The 18285-nt window shown below is 37.9% G+C and overlaps 1 protein-coding gene across 1 annotated transcript in view; it reads left to right on the top strand.

The window, feature by feature from the left end:
- Nucleotides 1-18285, top strand: part of LOC126194954 (lysosomal-trafficking regulator) — a 304398-nt gene that overhangs the window by 242041 nt on the left and 44072 nt on the right. Inside the window, exons 27-28 of the mRNA XM_049933343.1 lie at nucleotides 4963-5180; nucleotides 6661-6834. Coding sequence (XP_049789300.1) covers nucleotides 4963-5180; nucleotides 6661-6834 — 392 coding nt within the window. The remainder of the gene's footprint in view (nucleotides 1-4962; nucleotides 5181-6660; nucleotides 6835-18285) is intronic.

The following is an 18285-nucleotide window of genomic DNA, read 5'->3' as shown; positions in this document are numbered from 1 at the left end:
TAGCAGTAGTAGTAGTTTTCAAATCCCAGCCTAACTGCTCTGAATTAGGTATTCCACAGTTCCCCTAAACTGTTCGAGATCAACAGCAGTCTGGTTCCTTCGAAAGGAATATGTCTGACTTCCTTCCTCATTTATGTCTAATCCTAACATGACCTTTATCTCAAATGATCTTCTTGTCAACAGAACGTTATAGACTACTCTTGCAATTTCCAACAGTGCACGAGGTGGTTTGCTTTATTCTCAAGTTGAATTAAGAGTGCTTCCACCTCCAAAGATACACTATAATCTGATTAATAGAAAAGGCTTTGTTGGATGCAAAAACATTAGGGGTTTTTACCATTCTTGTATTTATTTATTTTATTGCTTTTTTAAAATCTGCATTATTTGAGTTTTCCTGTGGTGGTCTGCAGAACATGTTAACAGTATTTTAAAATGGAAACAATTCCTGATGCTTTGCAATAAGTTTTATTCATGACTTAACTATTCTTCATCTTCTGGGCTATCTTCAGCTGACTACTTTTTGTCCTGTTAAATTACTTTTCATCTCTCTCTCTCTCTCTCTCTACTGGATAATTGCCACAATCAAGGCGACATTATTTTAAAATTATACGAACCTATTTATTGTATAAAATAACAACAATGTAGGAAAAGGCAGACTGCTACTTACTAGATTAGATTAGATTAGATTAATACTAGTTCCATGGATCATGAATACGATATTTCGTAATGATGTGGAACGAGTCGAATTTTCCAATACATGACATAATTAGGTTAATTTAACAACATACTTAAGTTAATATAACAACTTTTTTATTGTGTTTTTTTGTTTTTCTTTATTTTTTATTTTTATTTTTTTAATTTTTTTTAAAATTTATATCTAAAAATTCCTCTATGGAGTAGTAGGAGTTGTCATTCAGAAATTCTTTTAATTTCTTCTTAAATACTTGTTGGTTATCTGTCGGACTTTTGATACTATTTGGTAAGTGACCGACTTTAGTGCCAGTATAATTCACCCCTTTCTGTGCCAAAGTTAGATTTAATCTTGAATAGTGAAGATCATCCTTTCTCCTAGTATTGTAGTTATGCACACTGCTATTACTTTTGAATTGGGTTTGGTTGTTAATAACAAATTTCATAAGAGAGTATATATACTGAGAAGCTACTGTGAATATCCCTAGATCCTTAAATAAATGCCTGCAGGATGATCTTGGGTGGACTCCAGCTATTATTCTGATTACACGCTTTTGTGCAATAAATACTTTATTCCTCAGTGATGAATTACCCCAAAATATGATGCCATATGAAAGCAATGAGTGAAAATAGGCGTAGTAAGCTAATTTACTAAGATGTTTATCACCAAAATTTGCAATGACCCTTATTGCATAAGTAGCTGAACTCAAACGTTTCAGCAGATCATCAATGTGTTTCTTCCAATTTAATCTCTCATCAATGGACACACCTAAAAATTTGCAATATTCTACCTTAGCTATATGCTTCTGATTAAGGTCTATATTTATTAATGGCGTCATACCATTCACTGTACGGAACTGTATGTACTGTGTCTTATCAAAATTCAGTGAGAGTCCGTTTACAAGGAACCACTTAGTAATTTTCTGAAAGACAGTATTGACAATTTCATCAGTTAATTCTTGTTTGTCAGGTGTGATTACTATACTTGTATCATCAGCAAAGAGAACTAACTTTGCCTCTTCATGAATATAGAATGGCAAGTCATTAATATATAATAAGAACAACAAAGGACCCAAGACTGACCCTTGTGGAACCCCATTCTTGATAGTTCCCCAGTTTGAGGAATGTGCTGATCTTTGCATGTTATGAGAACTACTTATTTCTACTTTCTGCACTCTTCCAGTTAGGTACAAATTAAACCATTTGTGCACTGTCCCACTCATGCCACAATACTTGAGCTTGTCTAGCAGAATTTCATGATTTACACAATCAAAAGCCTTTGAGAGATCACAAAAAATCCCAATGGGTGGTGTTCGGTTATTCAGATCATTCAAAATTTGACTGGTGAAAGCATATATGGCATTTTCTGATGAAAAACCTTTCTGGAAACCAAACTGACATTTTGTTAGTACTTCATTTTTACAGATATGTGAAGCTACTCTTGAATACATTACTTTCTGAAAAATTTTGGATAAAGCTGTTAGAAGGGAGATTGGACGGTAATTGTTGACATCAGATCTATCCCCCTTTTTATGCAAAGGTATAACAATAGCATATTTCAGTCTATCAGGGAAAATGCCCTGTTCCAGAGAGCTATTACACAGTTGGCTGAGAATCTTACTTATCTGTTGAGAACAAGATTTTAGTATTTTGCTGGAAATGCCATCAATTCCATGTGAGTTTTTGCTTTTAAGCAAGTTTATTATTTTCCTAATTTCAGAGGGAGAAGTGGGTGATATTTCAATTGTATCAAATTGCATAGGTATGGCCTCTTCCATTAACAGCCTAGCATTTTCTAATGAACACCTGGATCCTACTATATCCACAACATTTAGAAAATGATTATTAAAAATATTTTCAACTTCTGACTTTTTGTTCGTAAAGTTTTCATTCAATTTGATGGTAATACTGTCTTCCTCTGCTCTTGGTTGACCTGTTTCTCTTTTAATAATATTCCAAATTGTTTTAATTTTATTATCAGAGTTGCTGATTTCAGACATGATACACATACTCCTGGATTTTTTAATAACTTTTCTTAATATAACACAGTAGTTTTTATAATTTTTGATAGTTTCTGGGTCACTACTCTTTCTTGCTGTCAGATACATTTCCCTTTTCCGGTTACAAGATATTTTTATACCCTTAGTAAGCCATGGTTTGTTACGAGGTTTCTTACGAGTATATTTAACTATTTTCTTGGGGAAGCAGTTTTCAAATGCATTTACAAAAATGTCATGAAATAAATTATATTTTAAATTGGCATCAGGTTCACGGTACACCTCATCCCAGTCTAACTGCTGTAGGCTTTCCCTGAAATTTGCAATTGTTAAATTGTTGACTGAACGTACTACTTTGGAGGACTGTTTAGTATTGCTGAATGGAGCTATGTCATATATTGTAACTAGCTGTGCACCATGATCAGAAAGACCACTCTCAGCAGGCTGAGCATTTATCTGGTTAAAGTTATCTTGGTCTATAAAGAAGTTATCTATCAGTGAGCTGCTATCCTTTACCACCCGAGTAGGAAAATCAATAACGGGTGTCAAATTGAAAGAACTGAGTAATACTTCAAGGTCATTTTTCCTATTACCCTCTTTCAGAGAATCTACATTGAAGTCCCCACAAATAATAATTTGCTTCCCCCTGTCTGACAGATAGCACAACAAGGAGTCCAAATTTTTCAGAAATAGATGAAAATTTCCTGATGGGGACCTATATACAGTTACAATTATAAATGTGCCTTTATTTAATTTAAGCTCACAGGCACATGCTTCTGTATGTTTCTCTACACAAAACTTTTTTGTTTCTATACTTTTTGCACAATGATAACTTTTGACATATATGGCAACTCCTCCTTTCTCCATATTTTCTCTCATTACATGTGCAGAGAGCTTATATCCACTTACATTTACCTTATCCATATCAGTAACAATGTGATGCTCAGACAGGCATAGTATATCTATTTCATTCTCAGCTTCTAAAACTTCTAAACAAACCAGAAGCTCATCTACTTTATTCTTTAAACTCCCAATATTTTGATGAAATATACTTACATTATTTTTAATTATACTTTTATGAGAACCTTTCCTTATTCTAACATTTGCAGTACTCTCCTGTCTGAGTTTCTCATTGTGCTTAGGCCTAGTTCCTATACCAGTGGTCACACGGTGTTCAGAGAGGCAGATTATGTCAACTGGGTGGGGTGACTTTAATTCATCAATGCAATTACCTAGGACTGAGATACAACTTGGTGGAGATAAAATTTCTGGTGATTGGTGAAAATTTATAATTGATAGCTGTGATTGGTGATCCAATGTGCTAGAATTGTGCTGTTTAATTTCTTTCCTAAACTGAAGATTTGTTTCAATCCTGACCTCTCGTAGAACTTGACATCTTTCTGTCTTACCTATCCTAAAAAAGGTGCTGCTCCAACACCTGTAACCACTGGTATTTTACCATTCATGGCTGTGCCTCCCCCCCTTAAATTTCCTGCTATTACCCCAGCCAGTTTCCCCTTCCCTTTCCTGTTGAGATGTAGGCCGTGCCTGGTATAGTCCCACCTACTGAGATAATCAACAGGAACCACACCAATATGAGCCCCCGCACCCGACCCAAGCAGCCGTTCCAACTCCAAATTAACTCTCCCAACAGAAGAGTTCAAATGAGGCCGGTCATGGCGTCTCAGGACAGATACAAATTCAAGATTGGTGTGTCTCGATGCCGACGCAATCTTTACCAGGTCACACTCTATACTGCAAAAAAGACAAGTCAAGTTGCAGACAGGCAAAAGTAAAAGACACACGGAACTGCCAACTCCAGCATCTTGAGCCAGAATGCTGGAGTTGGTGGTCGTGTGTGTGTGTGTGTGTGTGTGTGTGTGTGTGTGTGTGTGTGTGTGTTTTACTGATGAAGGCTGTGGCCGAAAGCTTTATGAGAGTGTCTTTTAATTGTGCCTGTCTGCAACTTGACGTATCTTCTTTACGGTAAGTAGCAATATGTCTATTCCTACATTGTTGATATTCCTGCCTGGAGTTTCCATTATTGTATTAAATGTGTATTTATGATCAACTTCTAAGTTGCAATCTCATAACTTTTGTGCTTCTAATATCTTTGTCTACCCTCTGTTTATTTTATTTGTAGTTGTGTCAGTCAGTCATATATTGTTATTTTTGTCATGTTTTATTAATGCAATGACTCATTATTGTCATTAATTTAATTTTGTTATGAAATTTTGTCCTTTGTATTGACGTGGTTTATTCTGATCCATTTCAGGATTCAATCTTGGCGTTCGACAGTCAGGTGAGAGAGTCCACAATGTTCAGCTCCCCCCATGGGCAGGCGGAGATGCACGCAAATTCATTCTAATCCATCGTCAAGCACTAGAGTCGGACTTTGCTCGAGAGAACTTGCCTCACTGGATAGATCTCGTTTTTGGGTACAAGCAGACTGGTAAAGCTGCTGTGGAAGCCATCAACGTTTTCCACCCAGCGGTGAGTTGCTTGTTGTGATATAGCATGAATACAAATCTGTTTAGTGCTGCTCTACCATTTTTGGCGTGGGCAGGAATTATATTTGTCATGCCTTCTAAGGGCTCTTAAATGCACATTCCATAGTTCACATTTCAGTGATGATGATGATGATGATGATGATGATAATTTGTTTCGTTGAATTTCATGAGGCTTTGTGTTAGTGGTGCCCATTACATTTGGTCTTTATTCTCATATTATTGTTACATACCTAGAGAGACAATGAACTAGCAGAATAATGTAACTGGCCTATTATGATATTTTTTATTATTTTGTGGTGTAGTTAAACTAAACATATAATAAAATGGAAAACACAAAAGCTGACTTATTATTAACCAAGCCCACAAGTGAAAACAAAGTTTTTGTAGCTATCCACATCTTTTTTAATATTTTTTTGTTTTTTGAACATCATAAATAATGAGAGATTAAACTACATCCCTGCCATACAGATCCTTTCTGGTCACTTAGACAGTCTGTCAGTTTTCTCACTGTTTCATCAATTTCCATCATTGGTTAAATTGTTATCTGGCATATTCTAACTGTCAACACCTTCTCAATTTATCTCTTGGACACTTTATGTAGTAATGTGTGTCCTTGTCATTGTGTGTAACTTCATTGTTAAATAATGGCATTACCTTTGTTTGTAGTCATACACATTGTATACTGTGTTTTCATTAATCTCATGCTGTGTTCAACAGTTATGTATGAAGTTCTAATATGATAGAAAATAATAATGCAAAAGCAGTAATAATGTTTGTAGTACTGCTGCATGGTTGTGTGTAGAGATAACAGGAGACTTCTGATAATGTGAGTAAGCTCAAATACGTTAAAACCAGTGTAGTATTATTACACCAGTTCATTTTCCTTTAATTCCACTGATACAGTAATAGAATAATGTACGTGTCACCACATCACAAGAAATGACTTGATTTCTTTCAAAAAGTTAGCGTGTAAAAATTGTTCCGTAGGGAATATTCAAGTGATCAGCACCTCACAAAGTCTGTGCACTTTTGAAATATACTTGTGTGGACACAGCGACCAGATTTCAGACACAGCTCAACAAATGAGACTACCTTTTTTGTAACTAAAGTGTGCATTGATATCGCATATTTGTATAAAGTAATGAGCACAAAATGAAACCAGTTGTTGTGAATTGGAGAAATGCGTTACTAATGCCACAAATGATGATAATTTCGTCTGCAAAGATACATTGATGACCCCTATACCAAAAACTGTTACTGTTTGGGAGTAATGACTGCTGTATTGGTCATAAGATATTGGGCATTCTCTTTCAGCATCATAGTGATTGTGTTAATGTCAGAAAAAAAATCTGTGTTTATTTCTTTTCTTCTTGATGTCTCCCACAAAGTGATTAAGGAACTAGAAATCTTAATGAGATTTGTACATCACAAAATACTTGAATCCAACAATTATCTCATTGCAGACATATTATGGATTCGACGCAGAAAGTATTCGCGACCCCCTGGAGAGGGCAGCATGGGAGACGATGGTTCGTACCTATGGGCAAACGCCACGGCAGCTATTTCGCTCCCCTCATCAGATGGCTGCTCAGACCCTCACGTCGAAAAGATTGTCAACCACTTCAAGACTTCCCATGGTGAGCCTCTGCAATGTGATGATATACTAAGGTTCATCACGGATTTAACGTGCAGTGCTGCGGTCGGTTTCAGTGTATGGCTTGTCTGCAGTATTTGTCATGTCTACATTCCTTTTCCTTCACAATATCTTTAGGTTGCCAGTTGGTTATGGAACATGTAATGTTTCTAATTCTTTGTATATCTAATTGCAGATGATGAACAGCCAACAGCACTCAGGGTTGGCAGCATTTTAAACTAATTATTTATCTTTTGAAACAACAGTCACAGGGTGTGCTCATACTCTTCCCCTCATCTACGCTTTATAGGCTCTGTGTATATGCATGTTGTGTTGTAAACTAAGCAAAATTAGTAAATTATGCAGGAGAGACAGAAAGGAAAAGTTTTGGAGGACACTAGAAATCTATAGTGAAACATTGGTGGGAGATTGACAGGTGAGAGTTAATAAGTGAAAAATGATCCAGTAAATTCTATAGAGAAGAAACAGAAAAACAAGAAAACTGATTAGCTATTTTTCTGCAGAATTTTACTTCAACATTCAGCAGTTTATTCACACATGAATGATATGGGGTGCTGTGTACATGACCACCTGCTTCATCTTTGCCTCTCCTCGTTCCCATGACAGGTTTCTCCTGATTGGCCTAAGGTCTGCTTTGTGATCTTCCCCAGCTTATCAATATTTCCTTCTTGAGAAAGTAACTAACAGTTCTAAAATGTAGACCGAGGTAACAAAGAACTGAAAGACTCTGCCTTTCTCTAAATGTAATGTTTGAAAAAGAACACAGTAACATCACACATCTGTAAATCACAGCATTTTTGATGAACTCGCACCGAACAGATTTGGGATTATTGGCAGGGCAGCTGTCTGAACACCTTTCTTTAAACTTCACTGGTTTGCATATTATTTTATCAAAGTTTACCTGGATGACCTAGTTTTGGATAAAACCATCACCAGAACTTTGTCTATTCTGTTGCATGTAAAAATGTGATATGAACCAAAATATTAATTTTGTTTCCGCTTTTCACATATTTCATCAGCATCAAAGTTGATCCTTAAAATCACAATCAGAGCTGTCACGATTCTTTAGTTCCAGAAAGCCTTCAGCACATCTCCGCAGCATTGCTGATGAAGTTAAATGATTTCTCATAGAATACAGGCTGAGGCATGGGCGCTAATGACCATTGTAGTTGTGCACAAAAAAAAAAAAAAAAAAAAGGCTGAGGCATGTAGGTAACTGTATTGAGTATGTGGGGATAATTGATTCAGAAATCAATTGTAGCATGTCACCTTTGTTACAAACTTTTATCTTTTTGTGTCCATGTGCCTAGTCACCCTACGTTGTTTACAAAATTTGCATTTTGTTCAGTGTGTGAGGAAAAGTAATTCCATGTACATAAATGCTGTGTACATCATTTTATGTGGTGCATCAATGAAAACAATTGATTTTGGATAAGATAATGTAATTGGAAAGGTAAAAAGAATAATCAGTCTTACCTTCTCATCCCATCTGGTAGTGTGCCCCCACCTGGGGTTCTGGGAAACTTTTCTGGACTCGCCCCATGTCCTGAACCTCACTAGTCATTTGCTTTCACCTGTATTGCTTCCCCTTCAACTCTTCTGCTGCAAAATAACAAGCCACTGGCTCTGAAAGCATGCAGCTTCCAATAACTTTATATGTGTGTTCTCTTGCCACTGCTTGGTGAGTAGGTTTTTTATCTGTCCAATTATTTTGTTTTATGTGGTGTACATGTCTTGCCCATGTATTTGATTACCCTGACAACAAAGTAACAGTTGGGGGGGGGGGTGGTATTAAATATGGCATCATAATGGAGGACACTCACTACCATTGACAATGAGATTCAAGAAGTTTACCATGAAATACAGGTTTTGGAGCTCTGTGCCTGCAGTACAAACAGTTAACACAGTCCAGTTTAAAGAACTGAACCCTAAAACAGTGCAGAACGTCACATCAGTTAAATAAACGTAAGAAAAAGTCCTGACTGTTCATCACTGTGTGTTTAGTATTATAGCTACGCCAGGGGGTGATGTTAAGCCAGATTTGAGAATGTTGATTGTTTTGATGAATTCTTCCAGCTTGCAACCATGTCCAAGAGCAGTGAACTATCTTCTGTCACGTCAGGTGTTCTTCCACACTGCATTTGCAGTTACTGGCCTACTGTTTATGCCGAACTGACAACAAATTTAGTTTGCGGTCTTGAAAAATATTTTCACTTATCAACATGTTACTAATGATTGTGAACACTTCATACTAGTGATAAGATTTGTAGACCAGCTGGTGACAGCAGTGGTGTGGTACATTATTACTCATCTTCCAGTCAGCGGGCTTACCTTGTTTTAAAAACTGAGTTAATTGCTCACTGCACCAAATCACCAGACTGAAGGCTCAGACAAGTGCTTTGTCAACACGGGGTGGGGGGAAAGACCTTTGGAATTTTGCTGTATATCTGAGAGGTAATTTGTTGTGCATGTTTTGCGATAGCAGCACTGGTAGTGCATGAAGATCAACAATAGCCAAGTTGCTAGAAGTAGTCAATACAATGCATGCAACAATGTAGTTGACAGCAACAATTGCCACGATGTCATCAGTAGATGATGCCTCTGGTGGGCACCAAACTTACCCGAAGAGACAACACTGGATTGCACTATCACCATGCCACATCATTCTGATCATTTCTGAAGAGACCCAGGGTTTACACGCTACATTTGAAACGCTAGCCAGATGGGCTCGGGCATAGCAGCAATGGGGTGATAATAGTAAATGGCCATGATCCTGGTACATTATAGTGCCAGAACCACAAAATTACCCACAACCTGGGAGCAACTTAATTAATGCTTCATGATATCACAGGCATTTTGGTCGACAAGTATCCAAATGCACAAAACCGTACACTTACCCATATGATGGCTGCAATCTGGATAAGTCGTGACAAACCAAAAGTTGAACAAAATTCACCATCTACCATGGTTGCAAGGTAAATGCCATCACACCTCAGTAAATGTAATACACCACACAGCAGTTATGACTGTGGTGACTATGGCTGTCACCAGTGCAGTTCTATGCAGTGCAGTTCGTGAGTGTTTGAGTGTGTGTTGTACTGCTGTCTGCAAATCAAAATGGAAATCCTGCCATATTTACCACAACCACTAGCATTACGGTTTCATGTGCTGGAACATACTTTTACTACGTCGTATAGTCTTTCAACTGATGAAATGCAGTTCATACTAACAATTAATGCCAAGGACTCTCACGCATTGCTTTTAGTGTCGGACATTATTATAAACACACCAGAAACAGGCACCAGAATCTAACCACCGCCTTATTTAAAAGGGCCTGCAAATCATAGTATGAAACAGCCAGCAAGCGTTAAACAATGAGCATATTGCTCAACAGATTATTGGTGCCACACACACATTACTGCTGACAGGTCATAGATGACCTAACCAAGGTTAAGTCATATCTGGATCAACCAGCTGCCGCTACCAGTTAAGGCAGCAGTCTTAACACGTGGAAGAAATGACATTAATTAACAGCAGAAATTGCAGACATGGTCTACCACTTGAATCAGCACAAAAATGTGCCATCAGTGATGCAGTCCCAACAAGATGACATCACCACAGTGGCAGCCTCTGCCGTCAAACAGGATTACCAGCTGACAGTTTATGACCAACTTCAGGCACAGTTTGGATGCATTCAAACAAAAAAATAGCAAGAAGGAAGACAAGACAGAAACCCACATGACACAAAAAGATGCCGCCGTTTTCAAATTCCTCTGTTCCAGCCACTGCTATGGTAAAAAATTATGCATGAAGCAATGCTCGCCCATGTGCTGGTACCACAGTCTCTTTGGCGCATTGGCTGTGAAATGCTGTGAAATGCATCTCATTCCGTGTTTGCCCACACGTAAAATGACCACAAGATAGCTAACAAGTGCCCATCAGTCGACACACAAACACTGATGTGACATTAATGGCGATGATAATGACATCAAAATCACTGCCCCAGAAGCTGTCTAAAGAAACAGCCCAGCAGTTGTTCCTTTACATGTGGTTACTGTCAGACAACAAGGAATGTCGACACTGTGGCTGTGCACAGCCAGCGTACTCACATTAGTCAGGATCATGTTTTTAAAAGATACTAGTAACTATACATAAGTGACAAACAGTTGTGTCGTACATATCTGATGGATTGCAGTTTTGGTGTGGGTACCTCCAGCAACACATCAGCAACAGAAAGATACTCTTACATACAGATTACTTACATAAGCTGACAATTAAACTGATTCCACTTTTGTTGTTGTTGTTGTTGTGGTCTTCAGTCCAGAGACTGGTTTGATGCAGCTCTCCGTGCTGCTCTATCCTGTGCAAGCTTTTTCATCTCCCAGTACCTGCTACAACCTACATCCTTCTGAATCTGTTTAGTGTATTCATCTCTTGGTCTCCCTCTATGATTTTTACCCTCCATGCTGCCAATACTAAATTGGTGATCCCTTGATGCCTCAGAATATGCCCTACCAACCAATCCCCTCTTCTAGACAAGTTGTGCCGCAAATTTCTCTTCTCTCCAGTTCTGTTCAATACCTCCTCATTAGTTATGTGATCTACCCATTTAATCTTCAGCATTCTTCTGTAGCACCACATTTCGAAAGCTTCTATTCTCTTCTTGTCCAAACTATTTATCGTCTACGCTTCACTTCCATACATGGCTACACTCCATAAAAATACTTTCAGAAACGACTTCCTCACACTTAAATCTATACTCAATGTTAACAAATTTCTCGTCTTCAGAAACACTTTCCTTTTCATTGCCAGTCTACATTTTATATCCTCTCTACTTCGACCATCATCAGTTATTTTGCTCCCTAAATAGCAAAACTCATTTACTACTTTAAGCACCTGATTTACTAATTTAATTCCCGCAGCATCACCTGATTTAATTTGACTACATTCCATTATCCTCGTTTTGCTTTTATTGATGTTCATCTAATATCCTTCTTTCAAGAGACTGTCCATTCCGTTCAGCTGCTCTTCCAGGGCCTTTGCTGTCTCTGACAGAATTACAATGTCATCGGCGAACCTCAAAGTTTTTATTTCTCTTTTAATACCTACTCCAAATTTTTCTTTTGTTTCCTTTACTGCTTGCTCAATATATAGATTGAATAACATCGGGGAGAGGCTACAACCCTGTCTCACTCCCTTCCCAACCGCTGCTTCCCTTTCATGCCCCTCGACTCTTATAACAGCCATCTGGTTTCTGTACAAATTGTAAATAGCTTTTCACTCCCTGTATTTTACCCCTGCCACCTTCAGAATTTGAAAGAGAGTATTCCAGTCAACATTGTCAAAAGCTTTCTCTAAGTGTACAAATTCTAGAAACGTAGGTTTGCCTTTCCGTAGAAAATCTTCTAAGATAAGCTGTAGTGTCAGAATTGCCTCATGTGTTCCAATATTTCTACGGAATCCAAACTGATCTTCCCCGAGGTCGGCTTCTACAAGTTTTTCCATTCGTCTGTAAAGAATTTGTGTTGGCATTTTTCCGCCGTGGCTTATTTTCACATCTGTCAACACCTGCTTTCTTTGGGATTGGAATTATTATATTCTTCTTGAGGTCTGAGGGTATGTCGCCTGTGTGATAGAACTTGCTGACGAGATGGTAAAGTTTTGTCATAGCTGGCTCTCCCAAGGCTGTCAGTAGTTCTAATGGAATGTTTTCTTCTTGTCAGTTGGGGTGGGGGGGGGGGGGGGGGGGGTGCATAGCATTGACAATGAGATTCAAGAAGTTTACCATGAAATACAGGTTTTGGAGCTCTGTGCCTGCAGTACAAACAGTTAACACAGTCCAGTTTAAAGAACTGAACCCTAAAACAGTGCAGAACCTCGCATCAGTTAAATAAACGTGAGAAAAAGTCCTGACTGTTCATCACTGTGTGTTTAGTATTAAGCCAGACTTAGGTCTTTTACTGCTCTGTCAAACTCTTCACGCAGTATCATATCTCCTATTTCATCTTCATCTACATTCTCTTCCATTTCTATAATATTGTCCTCAAGAACATTGCCCTTGTGTAGATCCTCTATATACTCCTTCCACCTTTCTGCCTTCCCTTCTTTGCTTAGAACTGGGTTTCCATCTGAGCTCTTGATATTCATGCAAGTGGTTCTCTTTTCTCGAAAGGTCTCTTTTAATTTTCCTGTAGGCAGTATTTACCTTACCCCTCGTGACATAAGCCTCTACATCCTCACATTTGTCCTCTAGCCATCCCTGCTTAGCCATTTTGCACTTCCTGTCGATCTCATTTTTGAGACGTTTGTATTCCTTTTTGCCTGCTTCATTTCCTGCATTTTTATATTTTCTCCTTTCATCAGTTAAATTCAGTATCTCTTCTGTTACCCAAGGATTTCTACTAGCCCTCGTCTTTTTACCTACTTGATCCTCTGCTACCTTCACTATTTCATCTCTCAGAGCTACCCATTCTTCTTCTACTGTATTTCTTGCCCCCATTCTTGTCAATCGTTCCCCAATGCTCTCTCTGAAGCTCTCTACAACCTCTGGTTCTTTCAGTTTATCCAGATCCCATCTCCTCAAATTCCCACATTTTTGCTGTTTCTTCAGTTTTAATCTACAGTTAATACCCAATAGATTGTGGTCAGCATCCACATCTGCCCCTGGAAATGTCATACAGTTTAAAACCTGGTTCCTGAATCTCTGTCTTACCATTATATAAACTATCTGATACCTTCTAGTATCTCCAGGCTGCTTCTATGTATACAACCTTCTGTTATGATTCTTGAACCAAGTGTTAGCTATGATTAAGTTATGTTCTGTGCAAAATTCTACCAGGTAGCTTCCTCTTTCATTCCTTACTCCCATTCCATATTCACCTACTACGTTTCCTTCCCTTCCTTTTTCTACTATCGAGTTCCAGTCACCTGTGACCATTACATTTTCGTCTCCCTTCACCATCTGAATAATTTCTTTTATCTCATCACACATTTCATCAATCTGTTAATCATTTGCCGAGCTAGTTGGCATATGAACTTGTACTACTGTGGTAGGCGTGGGCTTCATTGAATGTGAAACTACAATGACCTTGGTCTCCTGACAACTATTGGAATGTACTCTTATATTTGCCAATGTTGCTGATTCTATATTAGACACTAATTTCTACACCGTTGCAGACTGGAAATCAATTATGCTCAGCAAAACTTAGGTTTAGGACTAAAATTCTAACACGACAAATAGGTAAGACTATAGAACTTCAAAACTGCAACAGACATAAAGTATGAACACAAACAATGAAAGTGTCACCACATAATCTGAATTATTTCATGCAATCCAGAGAAGCTTGACATGCTCAAGATGATGCCTCAACCTCCAGAATACACTCTTGGATATCTTTCACAGTTAAAGAATAATCATCTGTTTTTGCAATATAATATAAATTCCAGAAAAAAAAGCAGAAGTATCCATCTCCACAATCAACTGAGGGTCACAAAGTGCAGTCTCCATCTTATTTATAGAAACCAGCACAGCATAGCAGTGTCAAGCACAGCAAGTGGCACCACACTGATGTCACACCTTGTCTTCCTGTTGGCCAGAAGCCTGTGACAGTGTAATATCAATTTACTGTTACCTGCAGATGACCTACCAATGCATCACTCCTGTCCTATGTAACTGAATGTGATGAGCAAAATCAATGAGATGCATACAGCAGCAACACCTACATCACTGTCACTTCATCAGGAGACCCTTTGAGCTCCACAACAGCTGATGACAGTTTGTATGAGGGCCAGACATTGAGTTTACCACCAGTTTGCCTACATTCCCTGAGCTCTTGAGGGGGGGGGGGTCTGGTCTGTGAGGGAACAGAAGTCCTTTGAGTGTAGTGCCGACTGTTTGGTGGACACAGTGTACCTCTGTTCGTGCTGAGCAGTGAAGTCAGTCTCTCTGCCTGGTACCAGACATATTCACTTCTCTTACAGTGTCTGAGTCAATATTATGTGTGTATTTTCAATCTATATATAAATTTGGATCTGCTTCAGTGTTTTTATGTGTGTATTATTTATTGTGGCTCATGTACCCATATCACCGCTCATTCATTAGACACATCACTCATTCATTAAACAAAGGATATAGAAAAGTCTCAAAGAAGACTTGCATGATTTGCAACAGAACTGCTTAAGCAACTACAAAAATTTTAAATTGGGGTCGATTATCACTATTAACAGGGTTTACACGATACCAACTGAAAACTGAGGTTTGCTCTTCCAGTATGGAGAACCAATCTTCTGAAACAAGTATGAGACCCTGTTATATTACTACCGTATCATATGTATTGCGTAAAGAACAAGATGGTATAATTAGGAAAATTAGACAAATATTGTAGTATATCAGCCATGCTCCCTGTGGATATCTATGAAAGAAACAGAAACAAGGTTAAATTTGGTTACTGAAAGGGCAATTGGGCTTCCTCATGTTTGTAAATTTTGAAGCACATTAATGAAACATGTTATTTTAATACTCATTGTTATTTACAGAACTGAAGTTTGTGACTTTGGCCAACTAATCTCAGAGCCTGCCATAGCACTCCTTGCATTCAGTAAGCCAGTTCGTAAGACCACCTGAGGAGTTTCTCACTGTGTTCTGGGCCTAACAAAGCCTACTGCTGCTGTATGCCCCCTGTCGTCACATTCTTATAGCATGATGCTCTCTTTTGTGACAAAGTACTGAATTTCAACAGAAGCAGAGAAATAATTTTTTGCTGTAAACTTTTTATTTTCACAAATAATTCTATCCTCCCAATATTATGCAACACAACACTCATATGCTGCAAATAAACACAATCAAAACTTAACAGTACAATTTTTTAAGAACAGTACAGAAATGATAGATTGAACTGCAAATGGGCTCAAGAAGTCTTTTTCGTTGTGTCTGTCTGAAACTCAGTCCTCCTCTATATGGTGAGTAGCAATCTACCCTTTGCATATTATTGTTGTTCCTTCCTCGACCTGCCTTTGTTTGAGTACCTTTATTCATTGACATGTAAGACATATACGATCTACAAAGATATACAAGTCGTCTTTTCCTCTTTTTATTTTTTTGTGAGTTATTGTGGTTTTTGCCACTACAACAGCAGGCAGGCTAGTTTTCCTAAAAGACCATTGAAGCAACTGCGTGTGACTGTACTAGTTTCTTTGGACTTGTTTGGCCTCACAACTGGGTTTCCCTTCCCACTTACTTTGCTCTCTTCTGTGAGTCTCAAGACCAGCACACTGTAATACCTTCTTGTTATCCCGGAGCAACATGTACTTTTGATCTGTGACAGTTTTCCATAAAAGTTTATGTATGATTGTGTAACACTTTGTCAAGTGAAAACCACTAGTGTATATGGTATCAGCCACACTTCTCACATAACCTGAATGACATTACTGCTTCTGTTCAAAGCTTTTAGTGCATTTCCCCCTTAGAAAGTTCTATCACAGTTAATGTTTAGTACGTATAAAAAATGATATTGCCAACTTTATAATGCTGTGTCATCATGGATGTTCTTACGTGACAAACTAAAAAAACATTACTGGTAAATCTATGAGATTTCAGATGGGTTCTCCTTGGCCGTTGTCAAGTGCCAACTGTTGTCTGTCATGCAAATACTTGGCAGAAAGCTGTAGCATCCCATTAATTAATATACAATTACAGTAAACCGTTATTTCAGTTGAACTGAACTAAATAGAGCTGGACTGGGCTGCAGATCCAGTCTTTCCCACTGTTGAATTTTTTAAACCTCTCTCACAGTAGCAAATAAAATCAGTAGCATTGGACACCACATTAAGATTGTTTGGGTTTCTTATTGCTTAAACAGATAAGACATACAGATTATTGATAGTAATGGATGAATTATTGACAGTAGATGATTTATGATTCACTACAAATAACTAACAATGAATTACATTTTACCTTAGGTTTATTCAATGCATTGTGTAGTTGTTCAACATGTGTAAGACTAGACCATCAAGTCAATATATGCTAATGGAGATTAATTAAACAATCAAAAATTATACAAATTTACTTCGAAAATAGTGATCGACACTACAAAGCTCAGGGACATTTAACTGCTTGATGTGACAGAAAGCTTGAGAAAAGTTTTTGTCAGTATATATTACTATGAAACCAAGTATTCATATTTTAAAAAAGTTTCTCTCCTTCATAAACAGTAAGGTATTGGTGTTTTACCTGTTACAACAAAACTATCATTCTCCAGCTCAGTGCGTGGAATGTTAGATCCCTTAATTGAATAGACAGATTTGAGAGTTTAAAAAGGGTAATGGGTCGGTTGAAGGTAGTTTTAGTGGGAGCTGGTGAAGGAAGAACAGGACTTCTGGTAGAGTGAGCTAATACGAAAATCATAAAGAACACATTATTACAACTAATGTAGGCAGTAAGCCAACACCCACAGGATTTTATGCCTGCTAGCTCTGCAGATGATGCAGAGACTGAAATAATGTGTGTTGAGATAAAAGGAATGATTCGTATCATTAAGGGAGATCAAAATTTAGCTGTGATGGGGAATTGAAGTTCAATATGAGCTAAGGAAAGAGAAGGAAAAAAATATTAGAACATCGGCTGTGGCAAAGGAATGAAAAAGGGAGCCACCTAGTAGAGTTTGGACAAGAGCACACTTTAATCATCACTAGTACTTGGTTTATAAATTGTTAAAGAAGATTATATACGTAAGGTATCAGGTTGATTGTATAGTGCCACAACAGAGATTTTCAAACCAGATTTTAAGCTGCAAGACATTTCCAGGGGCAGATGTGGATTCTGACCATTGGTAATGAAATGCAGATTAAAACTGAAGAAACTGCAAAAAGGTAAGAAATTAAGGATGTGGGATCCAGATAAATTGAAAGAACCAGAGATTGTTGAAAGTATAAGATGAAGCATTAGGCAACATTGGACTGAAAAGAGGGAAAGGAATACAATAGAAGACTAATTGGTAGCTGTGAGAGATGAAATAGTGAAGGCAGTAGAGGATCACATTGGTAAGATGGCAAGGCCCGATAGAAATTCTTGGGTAACACGAGAGATATTTAAGTGATAAATGAGAAAATATAAAAATGCGGCAAAGGAAGCAGGGAAAAGGGGTTACAGAGATCTTAAAAATGAGATTGACAGGAAATGTAAACTCACAAACCAGGAACAGCTAGAGGAAAAAAGCAGGGTGAGAAACCAGCATAACTAGGGGAAATATAGATTCCAGATATAAGTAAACTGGAAAGACCTTTGAGAAGAGAGAAGCAGCTGTATGAATTCCAGGGACTCAGAGGGCAAGCTGGTACTAAGCAAAGAAGAGAAGGCTGGAAGGTGAAAGGAATATACGAGAAGCAAACTTGAGTACAGTATTATAGACAGAGAAGAAAATGTTGGTGAAGATGAAGA

This window comes from Schistocerca nitens, chromosome 7, assembly GCF_023898315.1.
Source record: "Schistocerca nitens isolate TAMUIC-IGC-003100 chromosome 7, iqSchNite1.1, whole genome shotgun sequence".
Classification (NCBI taxonomy): Eukaryota; Metazoa; Arthropoda; class Insecta; order Orthoptera; family Acrididae; genus Schistocerca; species Schistocerca nitens.
This window is presented reverse-complemented; position numbering and strand designations above follow the sequence as displayed.